The sequence below is a fragment of the Rana temporaria genome, chromosome 7 (assembly GCF_905171775.1).
Source record: "Rana temporaria chromosome 7, aRanTem1.1, whole genome shotgun sequence".
In the NCBI taxonomy this organism is placed as follows: Eukaryota; Metazoa; Chordata; class Amphibia; order Anura; family Ranidae; genus Rana; species Rana temporaria.
The window spans coordinates 68,887,775-68,904,498 of NC_053495.1; the positions used below are offsets into that span (position 1 = coordinate 68,887,775).

At 45.8% G+C, this 16,724-nt stretch overlaps 1 protein-coding gene across 2 annotated transcripts in view; it reads right to left on the bottom strand.

Moving 5' to 3' along the window:
* ZC3H7B (zinc finger CCCH-type containing 7B) overlaps window positions 1-16,724 on the bottom strand; it is a 418,789-nt gene that overhangs the window by 216,876 nt on the left and 185,189 nt on the right. For both annotated transcript variants that reach the window (XM_040359565.1, XM_040359564.1), the window contains exon 11: window positions 1,738-1,787. In XM_040359565.1, the coding sequence (XP_040215499.1) occupies window positions 1,738-1,787 (50 nt within the window). The remainder of the gene's footprint in view (window positions 1-1,737; window positions 1,788-16,724) is intronic.

The window sequence follows — 16,724 nt, forward strand, 5'->3', positions numbered from 1 at the left end:
GTTAGATACCATCTGTACAGCAGTTTAGTGGCAGATTCTCTAATGGTGGTAGTTTTGGTACATCTGTGTAGATTGTCAAATATGGCATCCCATTGTTCGGGGGAGAATGAAACATTTAAGTCCAATTCCCATTGTAGCATAGGGTGTGTTTTTTCAGGCATGTTGAACACCACACGCTATATGACACTATGCATCTACACCAAAAAAAATGGTCTCTGTGGGAAGCCTCACTACGGATGTAAAATCCATTACAGGTATTCTGCTTAAGCACATCCACTAATTATTATTTTTATTTTTTTTCTCCTCCACGGAGATCGTATAGATCTGTAAATCAATTGTATACATTCTCTCATGAGATATATCTTTACTTGTATGTAATATGTATAATGTAAATGACTCTTTCACTTGTTCATTTTTTACCACTGGTAAATGCTTATACTATGACCTTATGCTTCAATAAAAACGTTTGTAAACAAAAACAATCATATGTGAACTGCAGATCAAGCGCCAAGATGGCACCTTCTTTGACTGTAGAGGATGCGATGCATACTAGCACATTATGCTATTTTGCAAGGGACATTTTCTTTTTCTTTTTTTTGGTGGTTTACTGCTGCTTTAGTGTGTGTGTTTTTTTTTTACAGATGAACTTCAGGCAGATATAAAACAGAAATTCCCAATAGTGTTGACTACTTAGTGAGCCAATGAACCAGAAGCAGCATGCAGCCATCTGGGCTGATTTACTAAAGTACTTAAAGCGGAGTCTGCCCCAAACCCCCCCCCCAGCAAAAAAATTTAAGTCAACAGCTACACATACTATAGCTGGTGACTTTTAACATTAGGAGACTTGCCCGTTGGCACCCCAGCCAATGTTTCCATCAGCTCTCAGGTGCTGCTGCCGTCATTTGTTGTAAGGGAAACCGGCAGTAAAGCCTTTGGGCTGCACAGCCGGTTCCCTATTGCGCATGCGCAAAGCATGCTGCGCTTTCTGAATGGCCCAGCGGCGAGGGAAGGAGGGGGCCGAACTTCCAAGTGATCATGCTGCAGCACGATGTCTCGGACGTGGGGACAGGTACTTGTCAAAAAACCTAATTATGTTCAATTAGGCCGTCAAGAGATGGCCTTCCCCTTTCTGTACATTGATATTGGTCAGTAAAATCACTCATAGTGGCTGGGGAATAGAAAGGTGTAGTAGGAGGCCTCAGAATTATTCACCCATCTCTAGACGCTGCTATGAGTTTCCTGGGGGGGGGGGGGGCCCAAAATAACAGAGAAGCATAGTTTACGGGGCGTTCTAGAACATGTCTAAAAAGAGATGGCATGTGGAAAGCAGTCCCTCAGTCCATTTGGAATCTTTGTTACTTACAGGAGCATTTGATTTCTGTAGGTTCTTTTAAATCTCTGAATGCACTTTTTTAGGGAACCCCCATGAAAGTAAAGTTTTGTAACCAGGTACAAAAAGTGCATTATCTCACTGCATTTCATTGGAAAATGAATACAGAGCTTTATTTTCCAACTTCTATTTTTAATCCAGGAAAAAATGGTTGCATTATATTGCTTACAAACATTCCAGAGCCGCTTTCAGGCAACCTCTCCAGAGCAATAAAAAAACAATACTTCAAAAGACAGTGGTCAGAGGCTTATTTTAGTAAGCAGTAGCCAGTTTTTCTCTTTCTTTAAATGAAAGCATATTTCTTAAACATGATTTAAAGATGCTTGGGCTAGGATGTACAGGCCTACCTTGTGGTTTGCATTCCCCTTCACAGATACTGGCTCCAGAGGCTTGGAATCTACACAGACAAAAAAAAAACAAAAAAACACATCACTGCAATGAAAAAATAAAAAAATAAATAAAAATTAGGTACCTTAGTAATTGGATGACTGACTGTGGGACTGAATGAAGAAACGTGGAAGGGCACTTTCAAATAAATAATACAGCAGAGACACTGGGCAATTGTTGCAGGAGGAAAAGTCCAACCGGACAGAGTGTGTTGTGGTCCGAGATGGGTCTACTATTATACTTCTATGGCCAACTTCATACATTTTTACATTTTTCTCATACGTTAAAATTTGCATTTTTGCTAGAAAATTATTTAAAACCCACAAACAAAAAGATATTGTACATGTAGAGATTATATATAAATTAATTTTACAGCAAAAAAAACTGGGTTAGACTGAGTGAAACGTACCTTTAACTTGGTTTCTGGGAGTCATCCAGGACAGCACAGGAGAGATAGTCTCCATCTCTGTAGTCAGGGAACACAAATTAAGGAAGTCTTTTAAAAGGCAGCTCTGCATCCCCTTCTGCAGTCTTTTGTCCGAGTATCTCCCCAGAATAATTCTGAAACAGAGTACACACAACCATCCAAAAGCTACAACAGCAAATCGGGAGGGAATCCATACTTCCCTGGACGACTCCCAGAAACTGAGTTTTCTCTAGTTGTCTGTCCAGGACAGCATAGGAGAGGATAAGCGAGAACTTGCCATATTTGGGGGGGGGGGGGGGGTACTGCCTGAAGGACCTTCCTCTTGAACGGCTGATCTTGTGCCGAGAGAAGGTCCAACTTGTAATGTTTAATGAATGTCAAGTAGCTACTTAAGAAGCTTGACCACGTCGCTGCTTGACAGATTAGCTCTGGTGTCACCCCAGCTTGCTCTGCCCATTAGGCCAACAAAGCTCACCTAGAATGAGCCGGGGGGGGGGGGGGGGCACGCCTTATTTAAGCTTGAAACCTCACTCTACTACCAGAATGCAAAATAAAATAGGGCATTAGATTTCCTGATGCCATTAGTCAACTCTAATGCAAGATACAAGCCCTCACATCACATCACCAGCCTGTGCTCAAAAATATGTAGGCAAGGCTCCTGAATAGAAAGATTTTGCAGCTCACTAATGCACCTGGCAGTTGAAAACAAGACTACAAAAAGACAGCTTTGAGTGTAAGTCACTTCAACGACAGGTCCTCCAACCCTGAACGTTTATCTATCCTTGTAAAATCACCGACTAGTCCCATTTGGGAATGGGCCCAATTCTGGACAGCCCCTTAAAGAATCTGCCAACTAGAGATCTGACGTCAGATTGTTCCAAAAACACAGTACCTTCAGCATATCAATGGCTAACTCCTGATCTGCTCCGTGCTGCAACAATTCCAGGCCGGCCGGAATACCAGCAGACACCTTACTGGTGTCTAGCCAAGGGGGGGGGGGGGGGGGGACGACACTTTTCAGAAGTTAAAATAAATGGCCTGTGTGACCCTTTTCATACTGGATAGACCCTGAAAGCCCCTCATATTTCAGAATGCTTTCTTCAGATACCAAGCAGATAGCCTTATGCCCCGTACACACGACCTGAAAATCGTATGACAGATGGTCAGTTTTTTGCATGCTAGTCATATCAAACCTGAAGAGCTTACGAAAGTTACGAAAATTCCTGTACGTCAGAATACAAAATCGTAAGTGATGCCACAAGTTGTAGTATATTTGTATTGTATTTTTGGACAACTGTACTGATTAAATAAAAATCGTACAAGAAAAATTTTCTGCATGTCCCATCAACTATCAAATGAACTGTCATGATCGGCTCTCGAAAGCTCTGTACCAATGAGCCGATTATCCTACAATCACGTCGAAAGCTGTATTTTTCAATCGATTTTCGAATCGCGTGTATGGGCCATTAGGCTCTGAATTTTTGGACACAATACCAGGCCCTGGGATAATAAATCCTCCCTCTGTGGAAGCAATGAGGGGGAGGTTATTCTGCTAGACAAAGCTGACTGAAGAACCATGCCCTCTTTGGCCAATACGGCACCACTAGAATTATTGTGGTTTTCCTCTTAACAAACTTCCTCAAGAAAAGGCATAAGAAAACCAAAATGTCCACTTGTGTGCCAACGCATCCAACCCCAGGCTAGCTTGTCCCACATGACTCTGGCATGCGATTTGTTGATGAAAAAGTCCACCTGCAGAAAGCCCCACTTCACGATTAGCTGGTAAACCTTCCCATTCAGGAGACCATTCTGATTCGCACACCTGATGGCGACTCAGATAGTCCGCTAAACAATTGTGCAACCCCTTGAGGTGAACTGCCGAGATTGAAAGCAAGTTGGTCTCAAACCCAAGAACAAATGTTGCCTGCCAGGTAACATTAGAGACCGTCAGCGTGTCCCTTCTTGTTTGTTCAGGTAAAAGACTGCCAACCACATTGTCCGAAGGGACCTGAATGTAGTGACCTAACCTCCAAGACATGGGCGTGAAAACTAAATGATTTCCTTGATTGAAATACCAGAGATTATGAAGGCGATCTCTAGTAAGATGACACTTTTCTTTTCCACCAATGTGAAACCGGACAGTGAGCCCATGATGGTGTGGGAGGCTCATAGGGATACATCGGGGGAATCCCGATTAAAATAGGGTCACTTCTTAAAAAAAAAAAAAAAAGACCAAGCAGATGGTGGACCTACTGAGAAAGATCAGGGCCATAGAGGCAGTTCATAAGCAATCGATGGCCAGCAAGACAATCACGGACCTTACAGTGTTGAGGAAGCAACAGTGTTCCCTCGCACTGGACAGAGCAAAGTCCACATTGGCAAAGTGAAGATGCTCCTTTTACGAGCATAGTAACAAATGCGGCAGGCTTCTGGCTCATGCGCTAAGGGCCCAACAGGCCAGCACATTTAAACTGGAACTTCTCAATGAAAACCAACGCACGGTACACGCCATGGAGAATATTGCTGAGATATTTAGGCAATATTATACTTCCCCTCGCAGATACATGTGGCGGGGATCCAGATAGGATAACGGCTTTGCAAGACTAAAATTCTCAAATCGGGTCTCCTTTGGCTGTCAGACAAAGACCTAGCCATACTGAAGGAGCCGCTTTCAGCTGAGGAATTGGCATTGGCCTTTACGCAGACCAGAAAGTCCCCTTGACCGGATGGGTACTCCCTCCTCTACTATAAAACCTTTGGAGGTCTCTTGATCCCTCATTTTTCTTACAGCATTAAATTCAGCGGGCAATAGAGTCACGCATCCAAGAGACACGCTTCGGGCACATATGGCAATGTTGGGGAAAGACCCACTACTATGTCAAAACTACCGACCGATCTCCCCCCTGAACGTGGATCTCAAATTGTTCACTAAAATACTTGCAATGTGTCCGATTGAGCTGATCCCACAACTGGTTCATTCCGACCAGGTGCGAATTTGTACCCACGAAGGAAGTCCATGAGAATACCACCAAGGCCATCTACGCGGCTCCAGCTCCGAAGAATCCCATTCTACTCCTATTGACGGATGCCGAGAAGGCGTTTGATAGGGTGAACTGGACCTTATTGACAAATTCTTAAAACACATTGGTTTAGGGCAACGGATAATGCACTGGACCAATGCAATTTATTCTCGTCCTTCATCTCAAGTGAAAGGGCATCTTTCCTCCTCTGAGATCACAAATGGGGCCCGACAGGGGTGTTCCCTCTCGCCCCTGATTTTTATTTTGACTCTCGAGACCTTTTACTCGACAGAAGTAAAATCCGGATATTGCCGGCTTGAGTATTGGTCCAGATTTTTCTCCTCAAAATTGTGGCATATGACGATGACCCCTGGTCCATCTTCCGAACCTGCTTTCTGAACTTAAGAAGATTTCTCTAGTTTCCGCAGTAACTATCAGAAGTCGGAAGCGCTGAGAGTGTCTATGCCAAACTCTATGATTAATCTTCTCCCAACTGATTTTCCTTTCAAATGGGCCAACTCTCACATAAAATAATTGGGTATTTGCCGGGTACCGTGGACAATATCTTGCCTCTCAAGTTTCTTCCTTTATTGGCAGCTATTAAGGAGGACCTTTTGTCGTGGCAGAATGGCCTATTCTCATGGTGTGAAGATGAACATTATGCCATGTATTCTTTACCATTTCCAGGCACTTCAAATTCACAGTCCAGGCTCCTTCCTGAGATTGGTCAGGTGTGCCCCTATTCATTTCCTTTGGGCCCAGAGGCCTCCTCGACTGGCTCAATCGGTTTTGCAACTACCAAAATTGATGGGAGGTATAGTTCTCCCGGATGCCAATCTTTACCTTGTGGCATGTCACCTGACTAGAGTTCTGGATTGGTGCCACCATGGATCTCTTAAACAGTGGGTGCAGATAGAACAGGCCCTTGTTGGGATCCCGATGGAATCTGTGCTGTGGTGTCACCCAAACTTGCCTATCCAGGGTCACTCTAACCCTACAGTGGGGGAAACCTGGCAGCATTTTAGGGACCTGGCTATCGCCCTGAAACCCATCCCCACTTACCCCTATAGTGGGAAACACGGCCTTCAGCCCTGGCCTGCGCAATCCTGGCTTTCAAGATTTGAAGGCTGCTGGGTTGTTTCAGGCACGGCACTTTGTGATTAATGGCCAATGGATCACCAGACAACGAATCATGGTAGACCCGAGGTTCTAGGAACTTTTTTGGCAAAAAATTCAGCTGGCGCATTTCCTGGGCTCCTTACCTTCCCCAGGTTGCTACAACAGAAGCCTTACCTTCTATGTGTTGAGCATTCTTCCTTCCGCCATGCAATTTCACAGACCTACCATCTATTGGTAGGGTTTCAAACTTCATTACATTGACAAGTGGGGGAAAAGACCTAGGACTGACTTTCATGGATAAACAGGTGGAGCGAATTCTCCCGTTTTCATATAAAACCTCTATGCGCAAAGCATCAGGAATCCGGGTTTAATGTGTTGACCCGTTGATATCACACACACTGGACAAAATTCATAGAGTTTTCCTCCAATGCTCGGAGAGAGGAGTCTGGTTCTCTTCTCCATGTTTTTTAGTCCTGCTGCCTACTCAGCCTTACTGGATAGAGGTCCATAAAAAAAAAAAAAATCTAGAAATTCACAGATCGACAACAGCATTACACACAGGTAAGCAAACTTTTAATGGCAGCTTATAGCATTTGTAAGCGGACATACAGCGCAGTTCCCTCACAGATGGAGATGGAGTGAACCCCCAGCAGTTAGCCTAGCTCAGAGAGCCCAGGGAGGAGGGAAGGGAGGAAAGGATGGATGGAACCCCCTACTCGACCTCCCCGGGAATGTCCAGCTATGTCCTCCTGCCGAAGCAGGGGATTACAACTTACCCTTCCTGCGTGGATTCTGCTGGGAGCATCCCAGACAGACCATCTTCCACATACTTACGGAGGTGACTGTCATCCGGCCGCTGCGACTCGTCCCTATAAACCGGTCATATGCTTGCCCTGGAGCGTGTAGCACACCGACCACCCATAGAGCGACGAGCATGTCGTGGATGACCCAGCGCATAGCTACGGTCACAGAACACACTTGATGGCCAAAACTGGGGAGACTACAAGGATCTGACATCCAGCCTGTCACCCAGTCGGGGGTTGATCGTAGATCACAGGAACAACATTTTTTTTTTTTTTTGGAATAGATCTCCAGGCCTATGGGCCAGAAGGGAGACATGTCTTCTCCTTAGCTAGGCAGAAAAAATAGGATTTTATGCTCACCGTAAAATCTTTCTCTTTCGTTCATGGACGGACACAGCCTTAATCTTGACTTAGTGGGTATTAGCCTTCCTTTAGGAGTTGACTAGGCAGAAACTTATATAAAAGGATAACTTATCATACACACCCTATAGCCCCACCCAGGGGGTGGGCCCTCTGGGTGTAACCCCTCTCTCTGCATCTCGCAGATCAGTTCGTCAATAAGTAGTACAAACATAAAAAGGAGGGGAGGGTGCTGTGTTCGTCCATGAACTCAGAGAAAGAGATTTTACGGTGAGCATAAAATCCTATTTTCTTTCGTTCATGGACGGACACAGCCTTAATCTGGACTTAGTGGGACGTCCCAAAGCAGTGTCAAAATGAGGGGTGTGAACAGCAAAAAAATTAAACTTCACCCCAAAACAGAGCTCCTCAACTGAGGAGTTGTAACTCTAAACAGCCGCCTGCAAAACTTTGCAGGTGAAGAAGCATCCGAAGATGCACTCGCATCAACTTGTAAAGTTTAGTGAAAGTGTGACCGGGCGACCAGGTCGCCGCCTTACACACCTGGGAAACAGACACTTGATGTCAGAAACCCCAAGAGGCACCATTGCCCTGGTCGAATGCATCGTGATAGGGAGGCGCCCGACCCTTTATGGTGTAAGCCTGATAAGGATCTGTCGGGTCCACCTCGAAATGGTGGCCGATGAGACTGCTGGGCCCTTCTTGGGACCAGCCACAGAAACACACAGTGAGTATGAACTCCGGAACGGAGCAGTAACAGACAAGTATATTCTCAGAGCTCGGACAGTCCTAGAGGATAACTTCCTAGCTTTGCTTATGGTAGGATCACAGAACCCAACAGGCCCCAGTCTTAGTACCTGGCTTTCAATAGCCATGCCGTTAAGCCAGCGACTGTAAAGCAGGATGCAGTATGGGACCTTGTGACAGCAGGTCCTCTCAGTGGTAGACGCCAAGGGACGTCTGCTACTAGCCGCACTAGATCGGCGAACCGACACCAAGGCCAATCCGGAGCAATTAGGATCATAGGAATCCCGTCTGCCTCCACTCTGCGAAGCAGAAGAGGCAGGAGCTTTAGAGGAGGGAAGGCATAGATTAGCCGGTACTGACTCCACGGCGCCACTAACGCATAGGTCGTGTCCGGCCATGGGTTTCCTGACCTGGCCACAAACCTCAATACCTTCCGATTGAGTCGAGACGCCAGAAGTTCTACGTCTGACGTGCCCCATCTTGGGAAAGGGAGCTCCGGGTACAGAGACCATTCTCCTTGGTCCAGCATCTGGAAAAGGGTTGGGACTTTGAATGAAGCTCATGGTGACAAATTGAATAACAATGGTGGAACAATAAACGATTTATTGATACATAAAAAACATGTTTATACACATTGGTTATACATACAGGGGAAGGCACCAAGTACGTGGTGCCAATTCCTTGACCCGATAACAACCAGTAGAAACATGATTTAGAACATTAATCGCATGGTAAAATGAGGGAGTCCACCATATTCTTAGTTGGAATAAAACCAATATAAAAAGAGTAAAGTCTGCACAATTTATGGTCTTTGTAGTCCCTATAAATGTAACAATAGTAGAAAACATATTTCAATAAGAGTGTAATTGAATTCACATTATAATTGTTAAAGGGGGATTTGGGACCATGTGCTCCAACGCACACATATCTGTAAGTCCTGTTGTCCTATACGGTGTTGTGGGGGGTTTACATTCTTCTCCCCATGACTGGCAGTTACTTCCCTAGATAATTATTTTATTGCAGATGCGTCACATACCTGCTCCTGATGAGCGGTTAAAAAGCCGCAAAACGCTTCGAGCTACTAGAGGTCAGCCACCACACCAGGGAGGGCCTGACCAGGTGGCTCACCCGGATCTGATAATCCAGGGATGATGGGCACTTGTCCCATCTGGACAGAATTTTCCTTCTGTAGCACTCGCGTTTGAGATATCGCCTATGGTACCGCCTCGAAGAAAGCCACCATGAGGCCCAGGACTCACATGCAAAGCGGAGTGACGACCCTTCTGGGATGTCAACTACCGCACCGCAGCCCGAAGGTCTGCAACTTTTCCACAGGGAAGCAAACCTTTGCCTCTGAGGAGTCCAGAATTAATCCCAGATACACTAGGCGTTGAGTCGTTACCATTACTGACTTTTGAATGTTCAGTAGCCACCCAAGTGTCTGAGGGTCTGATGTTCTAGACACGCTCACCGCTAATTCTGAGGCGGCCCTCAGAAGCAGGTCGTCCAAGTAGCCCACGACAGAGATGCTACGTTGTCTTAGTAGGGCGAGAATTGGGGCAATCACCTTGGTGCCGATGCCAGGCCAAAAGGGGAGAACCACAAAATAATAGTGGTGTTCCCCGACCGCAAAGCGCAGAAGTTTGATGCTTTGTGCATATGGGGACATGTAGATAGGCATCCCTGATGTCCAAGGATGCCAGAAAGTCCCCCGGCTGGAGGGTAGCAACGACAGAGCGCATTGATGCCATCCGGAATCCTTGTACCATCACAAAGTAATTGAGGGTGCTGAGGTCCAAGATAGGACGAACACCCTCCTTCTTTGGTACATGGAACAGATTGGAGTAAAACCCCCTGAAACCGATCCTGTACTAGGACAGGGATAACCACCCTTACGTTCCAGCAGGTCCAACGAGCCGGTAGTAGCTGGAGGTTGGAGGGAAAAAATCTGTTAGGTGGGCAAGATAGGAGCTTTATTTTGTACCCTGATGAGACTACCTCGCAAACCCACCAGTCAGGGACCCGAGATGTCCACCGGGTCGCAAATTTGTGAAGACGCCCCCCCCCACCCCAGGGATGGGTGGGGGCGCACCTTCATGCGGACGTGGTCTTGTTAACGGGTTTGCAAAACCAGGGACGTCTCTGTCCCTGAGCAGGCGCTTTATTGGCCTGTGGTTTTCTTCCCGCAGCGCTGGGAGGGCGAAAAAATACGATTCGGTGCGGTAAAGAAGGGCCCCTGTCACCGACGTGGCTCCTTCCCCTTATAGGTCTGAGGGAGCAAGGTCCTCTACCTCCTGTGGCATCCTTAATAATGTCATCCAGGCAAGCTCCAAAGAGTCTGTCGCCTTTAAAGGGCAGGTCCATTAGGGCCTTCTTGGAAGCTTGGTCCGCCGACCTAAGACCTAACACCAATATGGCATATAGTTCTCGGGAAGAGGATTCTAAATCAGATTCCTCATTACCCTCCACACTTCCCCACCCCCCTCCTCTTTTACACCCTGGAACACGCCCCTATGTGAATCCAGGCACACGTAAGAGAGGATATAATGGCACTCATCCGGCCACACCACATCCTAAGAAACGTTCAGAAATCAACACCAATTATACAACACGTTCACATCACCAACAACAAGAAACACTACACACTGTTCCCTTAGCAACTAATCCAGGCTTTGTACAACAGCCTAATCATTTAGGCCCAATAGCATCTTAAGCACTACAACTATTACACTCACATCCCACTGAATCGTTGGACCTTACCCTGCAGGTTCCAAGATCCAGTCAAGCTAATGGTGGGCATGTACCAGGACGCATGATGCCCAGACCGCCACTTCTTTCACAAAGTTTGGTAAATGCAGGGACTGTTGCTACCAAACAGAGCACTTTAGACTCTCACTTAGCACCTCCAGGACCCTTACACTGAAACTTTCCCTTGGCCATGACCCAGACTCCTTAAAACGTAGGTTCTAATATCATTAATCTTACCCCTTATGAGTTTTCTGAAGACGAGTTGGAGTTATTACAATTTGGACTTAGTTTCTGTCCTACATCTCAAATAGATAAATACGACACAATCAAGGATCTCTATCTTTTTGCCAGAAAATTAACGTATAAATATCTGTTCGATCAGGACCGTATATGGTCCAAACAAGATCAAGAACTAGCAGAGAGTATTAAACACTTTACGATGGCCGAGTTCCGCGCATTTAGAGACCTTGTATTACTATTAGAAGAGAACGAATCAGTAGGTCCATCTCCTAACTCGTTAAACTCTGATCCTTCTACCCCTCCCACTTTGGCCATACCCATCCGTAAATTTAAACCTAAGTCGCCCAAATTTCCTGATCTTACTACCAACCCCTTTATTTGGGCATTTCTTTTGGCCACCATTAGCGAGATCAAGCAACTCGCTCCGAATCCTACACAATCTAATCTTACTAAACAACAATTACATTCGATCGGCAAGTTAAGGACTTAGTGATTAAATCATCTGATAAAGGGGGTAATATTGTATTGCTTACCAACACACAATGTACCAAAATGTGTATGGACATTTTATCAAACTTATCCTGGTACCGTAGAATTGCTGCCATTTCTGTCTCCCGTTACGCAGATGAATACAAGTCCCTCATAGGTGAGGCCTTCCAAAAGGGTACAATAGATCAAGAGACATATGACTATCTGAACACTAAATTTCCGCGGGCACCTACATTCTACGCATTACCCAAGATACACAAAAATTTACAAGACCCATCGTATCTGGTAAAGGATCGATCAGAGAGAACGCAAGTAGGTTTATTGATTTTTTTCTCACACCTCATGTCACTCGTTTACCATCGTTTGTTAAGGACACCTTAGATCTTCTAAAACACATCGAGGGGATGCCAGTCCCTCCCGGCGCCCTGCTCGTGACCTTGGATGTGGAGGCTTTATACTCCAGCATCCCTCACGAGCAGGGTGTAGGAATGGCAATCACCTTCCTCAGGGAACAAGACCATTTAGTGAGTTCTCAAATTATCGTTTATCCTTACACATAATTGGTTTATGTTTAACGGCTCCCACTACCTCCAGGTACAGGGCGTGGCCATGGGCACTTGTTGTGCACCGGCCTACGCCAACCTGTACCTGGGGGGGTGGGAGCGGGACATTTTTTCTAACGAACAATTGTCTGACCATGCGTTGGTATGGCTCAGATACCGACGACATCTTCATAGTCTGGACGGATACCCAATCCGCTCTGACACATTTTGTTAATGCACTCAACAAAAACAATTACAACCTAAAATTCACAACCAATAGCTATCATCGACGTATTTCTTTTTTAGATGTGAAAATCTATATAGACAATGACAACTGCCTAGCCTCAACATTGTACCGCAAAGAAACTGCGGGAAATACCATCCTGCACTCATCCAGTGCGCATGCCACTCCCTTGATCCGCAGCATACCTTATGCGCAATATGTGAGACTCAGAAGGAACTGCACACATGACGGGGACTTCAAATATCACTCTAATCTGCTTAGGGAACGCTTATTAGCACGAGGATATTCCAAGTCCCTTCTTCGCAAAGCGTACAAGAAACTACAACAGTCCAGAAACACATTGTTGTACAAAACAAAAACCCAACAGGACCCTTACGGTTCGGTCAAATTAATTACAAAATATTCTGACCAACAGGCCCAAATCAGGAATGTACTTACAAAACATTGGCACATTTTGTCAGAGGATTCTATATTAAGGAAGTATGTGGGCGAGCGACCAGAAATGGTGTTCAAACGCTCGACATCTCTGCGAGACCAACTTACATGCAGCCACTATGCCCCTAACAAACAACAATCTATCCTGGGTAAAGGAATGTTTAAATGTGGCCACTGTGGGTTCTGTCGTTATGTAGCCAGAGGGTCGGAGTTCACACTACCCAATGGTGAACGTTTCCGACCTAGATTTAGAGCAGATTGCAACACTGTAGGTGTGGTATATTTGATGACATGCGGCGCATACTATGTTGGCAAAACCATCCGCCAACGCATCAGAGACTAGATTTATTACTCCTCCAGTGGCAAAATTCTGACACCTATAAGCCGACACCTGGACCTCTATCACCGTTTTGACACGTCCTCTGCTTCCTTTGTGGTCTTAGCTGTGATACAGCGTGATCCAAGGGGAGGTGACTCGGACAAGAAAATTCTGCAACATGAGACTAAACAAATTGAAAGACTCAACGCTACACAACCACCTGGAATGAATGAACTACAGACATAAAAATCCTTTTTATAGGAAAATAGTACCCTAGTTGTTGTTTGAGTCTCTTTCCATTTGCCCATACATTTTAGGGATTCATGATACTATGCGGGATCAGGATCCTGCAGTACTGATCTTGTTTACCTATCTTGTTTCTTTTCATGATTCAGATTCAATATACTGTTTCCACAGCCCTGCTCCCCTCTCTTGCTGTTGTCCTCTCCCCTTGTCTGCTTACATTTTGAATATGCATTTAATAATGTCTTTTGTTCCTAAGTTTTTGTACACAATGATTTAGGACATTACCGTATTTATCGCGGTATTGCGCGCTCCGGCGTATAGCGCGCATCCCTAAAGTGGACCCGCATTCCGGGAAAAAAAAAAAACATTTTAGTACTTACAGTTTTGGTGTCTTGCGCGGCGTCCATCGACGGCCTTGTCGGGTCCGGCGTCCATCTGCGGCTTCGGTGGTGTCCTCCTCGTCGGGTCCGGCGTCCTTCTGCGGTGTGCTCCCCGCTCGATCCCCGCGCCGAGTTTGAACCACTGCGCCGACATATACCGAGCGCAGTACACTCGGGCAGGCTCGGCTCCTCTCGCGGTCACGTCCAGGACGTGACCGCGAGAGGAGCCGAGCCTGCCCGACTATACCCGAGTGTACTGCGCTCGGTATATGCCGGCGCAGTGGTTCAAACTCGGCGCGGGAAGCGGGCATCGGCGTATATCGCGCACCAGCGATTTTGCCCTGAATATCAGTGCGTGGTATACGCCGGTAAATTTGGTACTTATATTACAGATATACTTGTGCGTTATCGCACTACATACATTTCCTTTTATCTTTTGTTTTTATTTACGCTTCTAATTTTTTTTGGCATGTGACTACAAGTGATTCCTTGTGTCCCCTGGGACTAGCGTGCACCTTGGTGTCCATGGTAGGATATGTACGGCCGGGTAATCGCAGCGTGCAACCTTCTGCACTCTGTGGTTTGGGGAACACAGGAAAGGTTTTTTCGTTCCTCCCTGTCAGCCAGTGTTTTCATACCATCGGATCAGGGCCGTGTAATAGTGACACGCCCCACTGGCTCCTATTGGTTGGGACGTCTCCCTCCACCCTCCCCTTCCCGACGATGCCTCTCTCATGCCCACTTTCCACGGCGCAGCGTCATTCGACGCCATTGCCGAGGTTTGGGCGTTCTGATTGGGTTGCCGGGATCCCTGCCGAGTCACGTGACGCGGAAGTCCTGGCCGCACACGTGACTGGAGACGCACACTTATACGGGGGTGTGCAGCCCAGCAAGGCAGAGGATCTCTTCCAACATCAATGGTGCTGTCGGCGTTTCAACGGTCCTGCTGGTGGGTAACTTTTCTGGCACAGCTATTTCCTATCTCTGTACTGGCTAGCGGGACTTGGTCCCACTAATGGGATTAATCTTAATTCTGGTCTATCTTTGTGTTTATCTATTTTCTTACACTACCTACCTACCTTAGATACTACCTACATTGCAGCCCATAAAGGTGTCTCCTGGTCCAGACGTACTTTAGAAATAAATATCTAAATCCTATGGGACAATTATCCCTCTTATATGAACATACCTTTTGGCGTTTTCACCATCTTTACTTATTAAAGTACCTGACCAGCGTGTTTACTCCTTTATTGGCTCTCCTTTGGGTATGTACGGATATAGATTGTATTTATATACACATTTAGCAACTGATCTTGCTAATGACCTTTACTATCAGCTCTACTAGCTCCCTATAAAAGGATCTAACTCTGTCTATCTTTTTTTATTATTGTTTCTCTTTGGAATCATTTCCATATTAGATTTATCTTCCGCTGCCTTACCACCAGGACCTACCGACAAAAACTGCATCTTACCTACCTTAATTAATATTTTTCGATATACCAATCTACAGGTTTTCACATAAAACCCTATCCATTACCTTGGATGGTAGGCATAACTACTATTTCTGGTTATTCCTTTGCTGTTTTCTGTACCGCCTCTTTACCTGAGTGCCGGTGTCACATTCCCTTGGCCTTATTGCACACTCCCATAGCTTGTAATAGTTTTGTATTACTACTTGAATTTAATATTCAACTATTCTATACTTTTTGCATGAATCTACTTACCTTGGTGTACCACTTTCTTCCTGGTGTGTCCCTACATCTTCTTCTTATGGGTCCCACAGCGCGCTGTCCCGTTGGTGACACTATGGTGATCATGGTCATATTTGCATGCCTTGTGATATGGTACTGTACTGCACATGTGATATGCTCTGTTCAGTATCTATGATATATATTTATATACCAACATACATGTATAAACCAATAACAGCCTGTTTTCTCTCTAGAAATACCAATAGCTCCCGAAGAAGCGGTCATCCGGGAAACATGTAGAGCTTGTTTGAAATCTACCACTACACATGCTAGCCATCATACTTCTTTGATGTCTCTCTTGGTGATAATTGTTTCTTGTTTTTAATGTATTTTATAAATGTATCCACTGTAATGTTGATCCAATAACCCTTTTGGGATTGCATCAATAAAACGTATTTTATGTCAACGATTAGTGCCTATAAAGTCCATTCTTGTTCCTCTCCAACATTAATTCCTTTAACATATGCAGGACGTGGCACTGTACTACTTCAAGACACCTACAGTTCCATCCTGTGGTTAGTGTACTTTTATCTCCTTTTTTTGGACTCTGCCTTCTTGTCCGCCGGGTCCTTGAAGGCAGGAGCCCCCTCCACCAGAAGGGTGGTAAGCTTGTTTAGTCTGGACACAGGAGGGTCCACTATGGGGGGCGAGGTCCATTTCTTTAAAGTGGTTGTAAACCCACTTTTTGACTTTTACCTACAGGTAAGCCTATAATAAGGCTTACCTGTAGGTATAAAGAATATCTCCAAAACCTGTACGGTTTAGGAGATATACCCCTCGCAATGCGCCGCTGATTGCAGCGGCGCATGCGCAGGAGGGAATCCACGGCGCAAGGACCGGCAGCCGCCGACCCTTGCCGATTTCAAATCTCCCGCGCTCACACGCGCGGGAGTGACATCATCGCCGCTCCAGCCAATCGGAGCGCTGGCGCGGCGATACCCGGAAGACACGCCGGAGCAAGATGACATCTTGCTCGGCGTGGACCAGGTGAGTGTTCTTCACCTCGTTCCTAAGGTAAGTATTTCATATTCAGCTAGTATGCGGTGCACACTAGCCGATTATGCCTTTTGCCTTGCA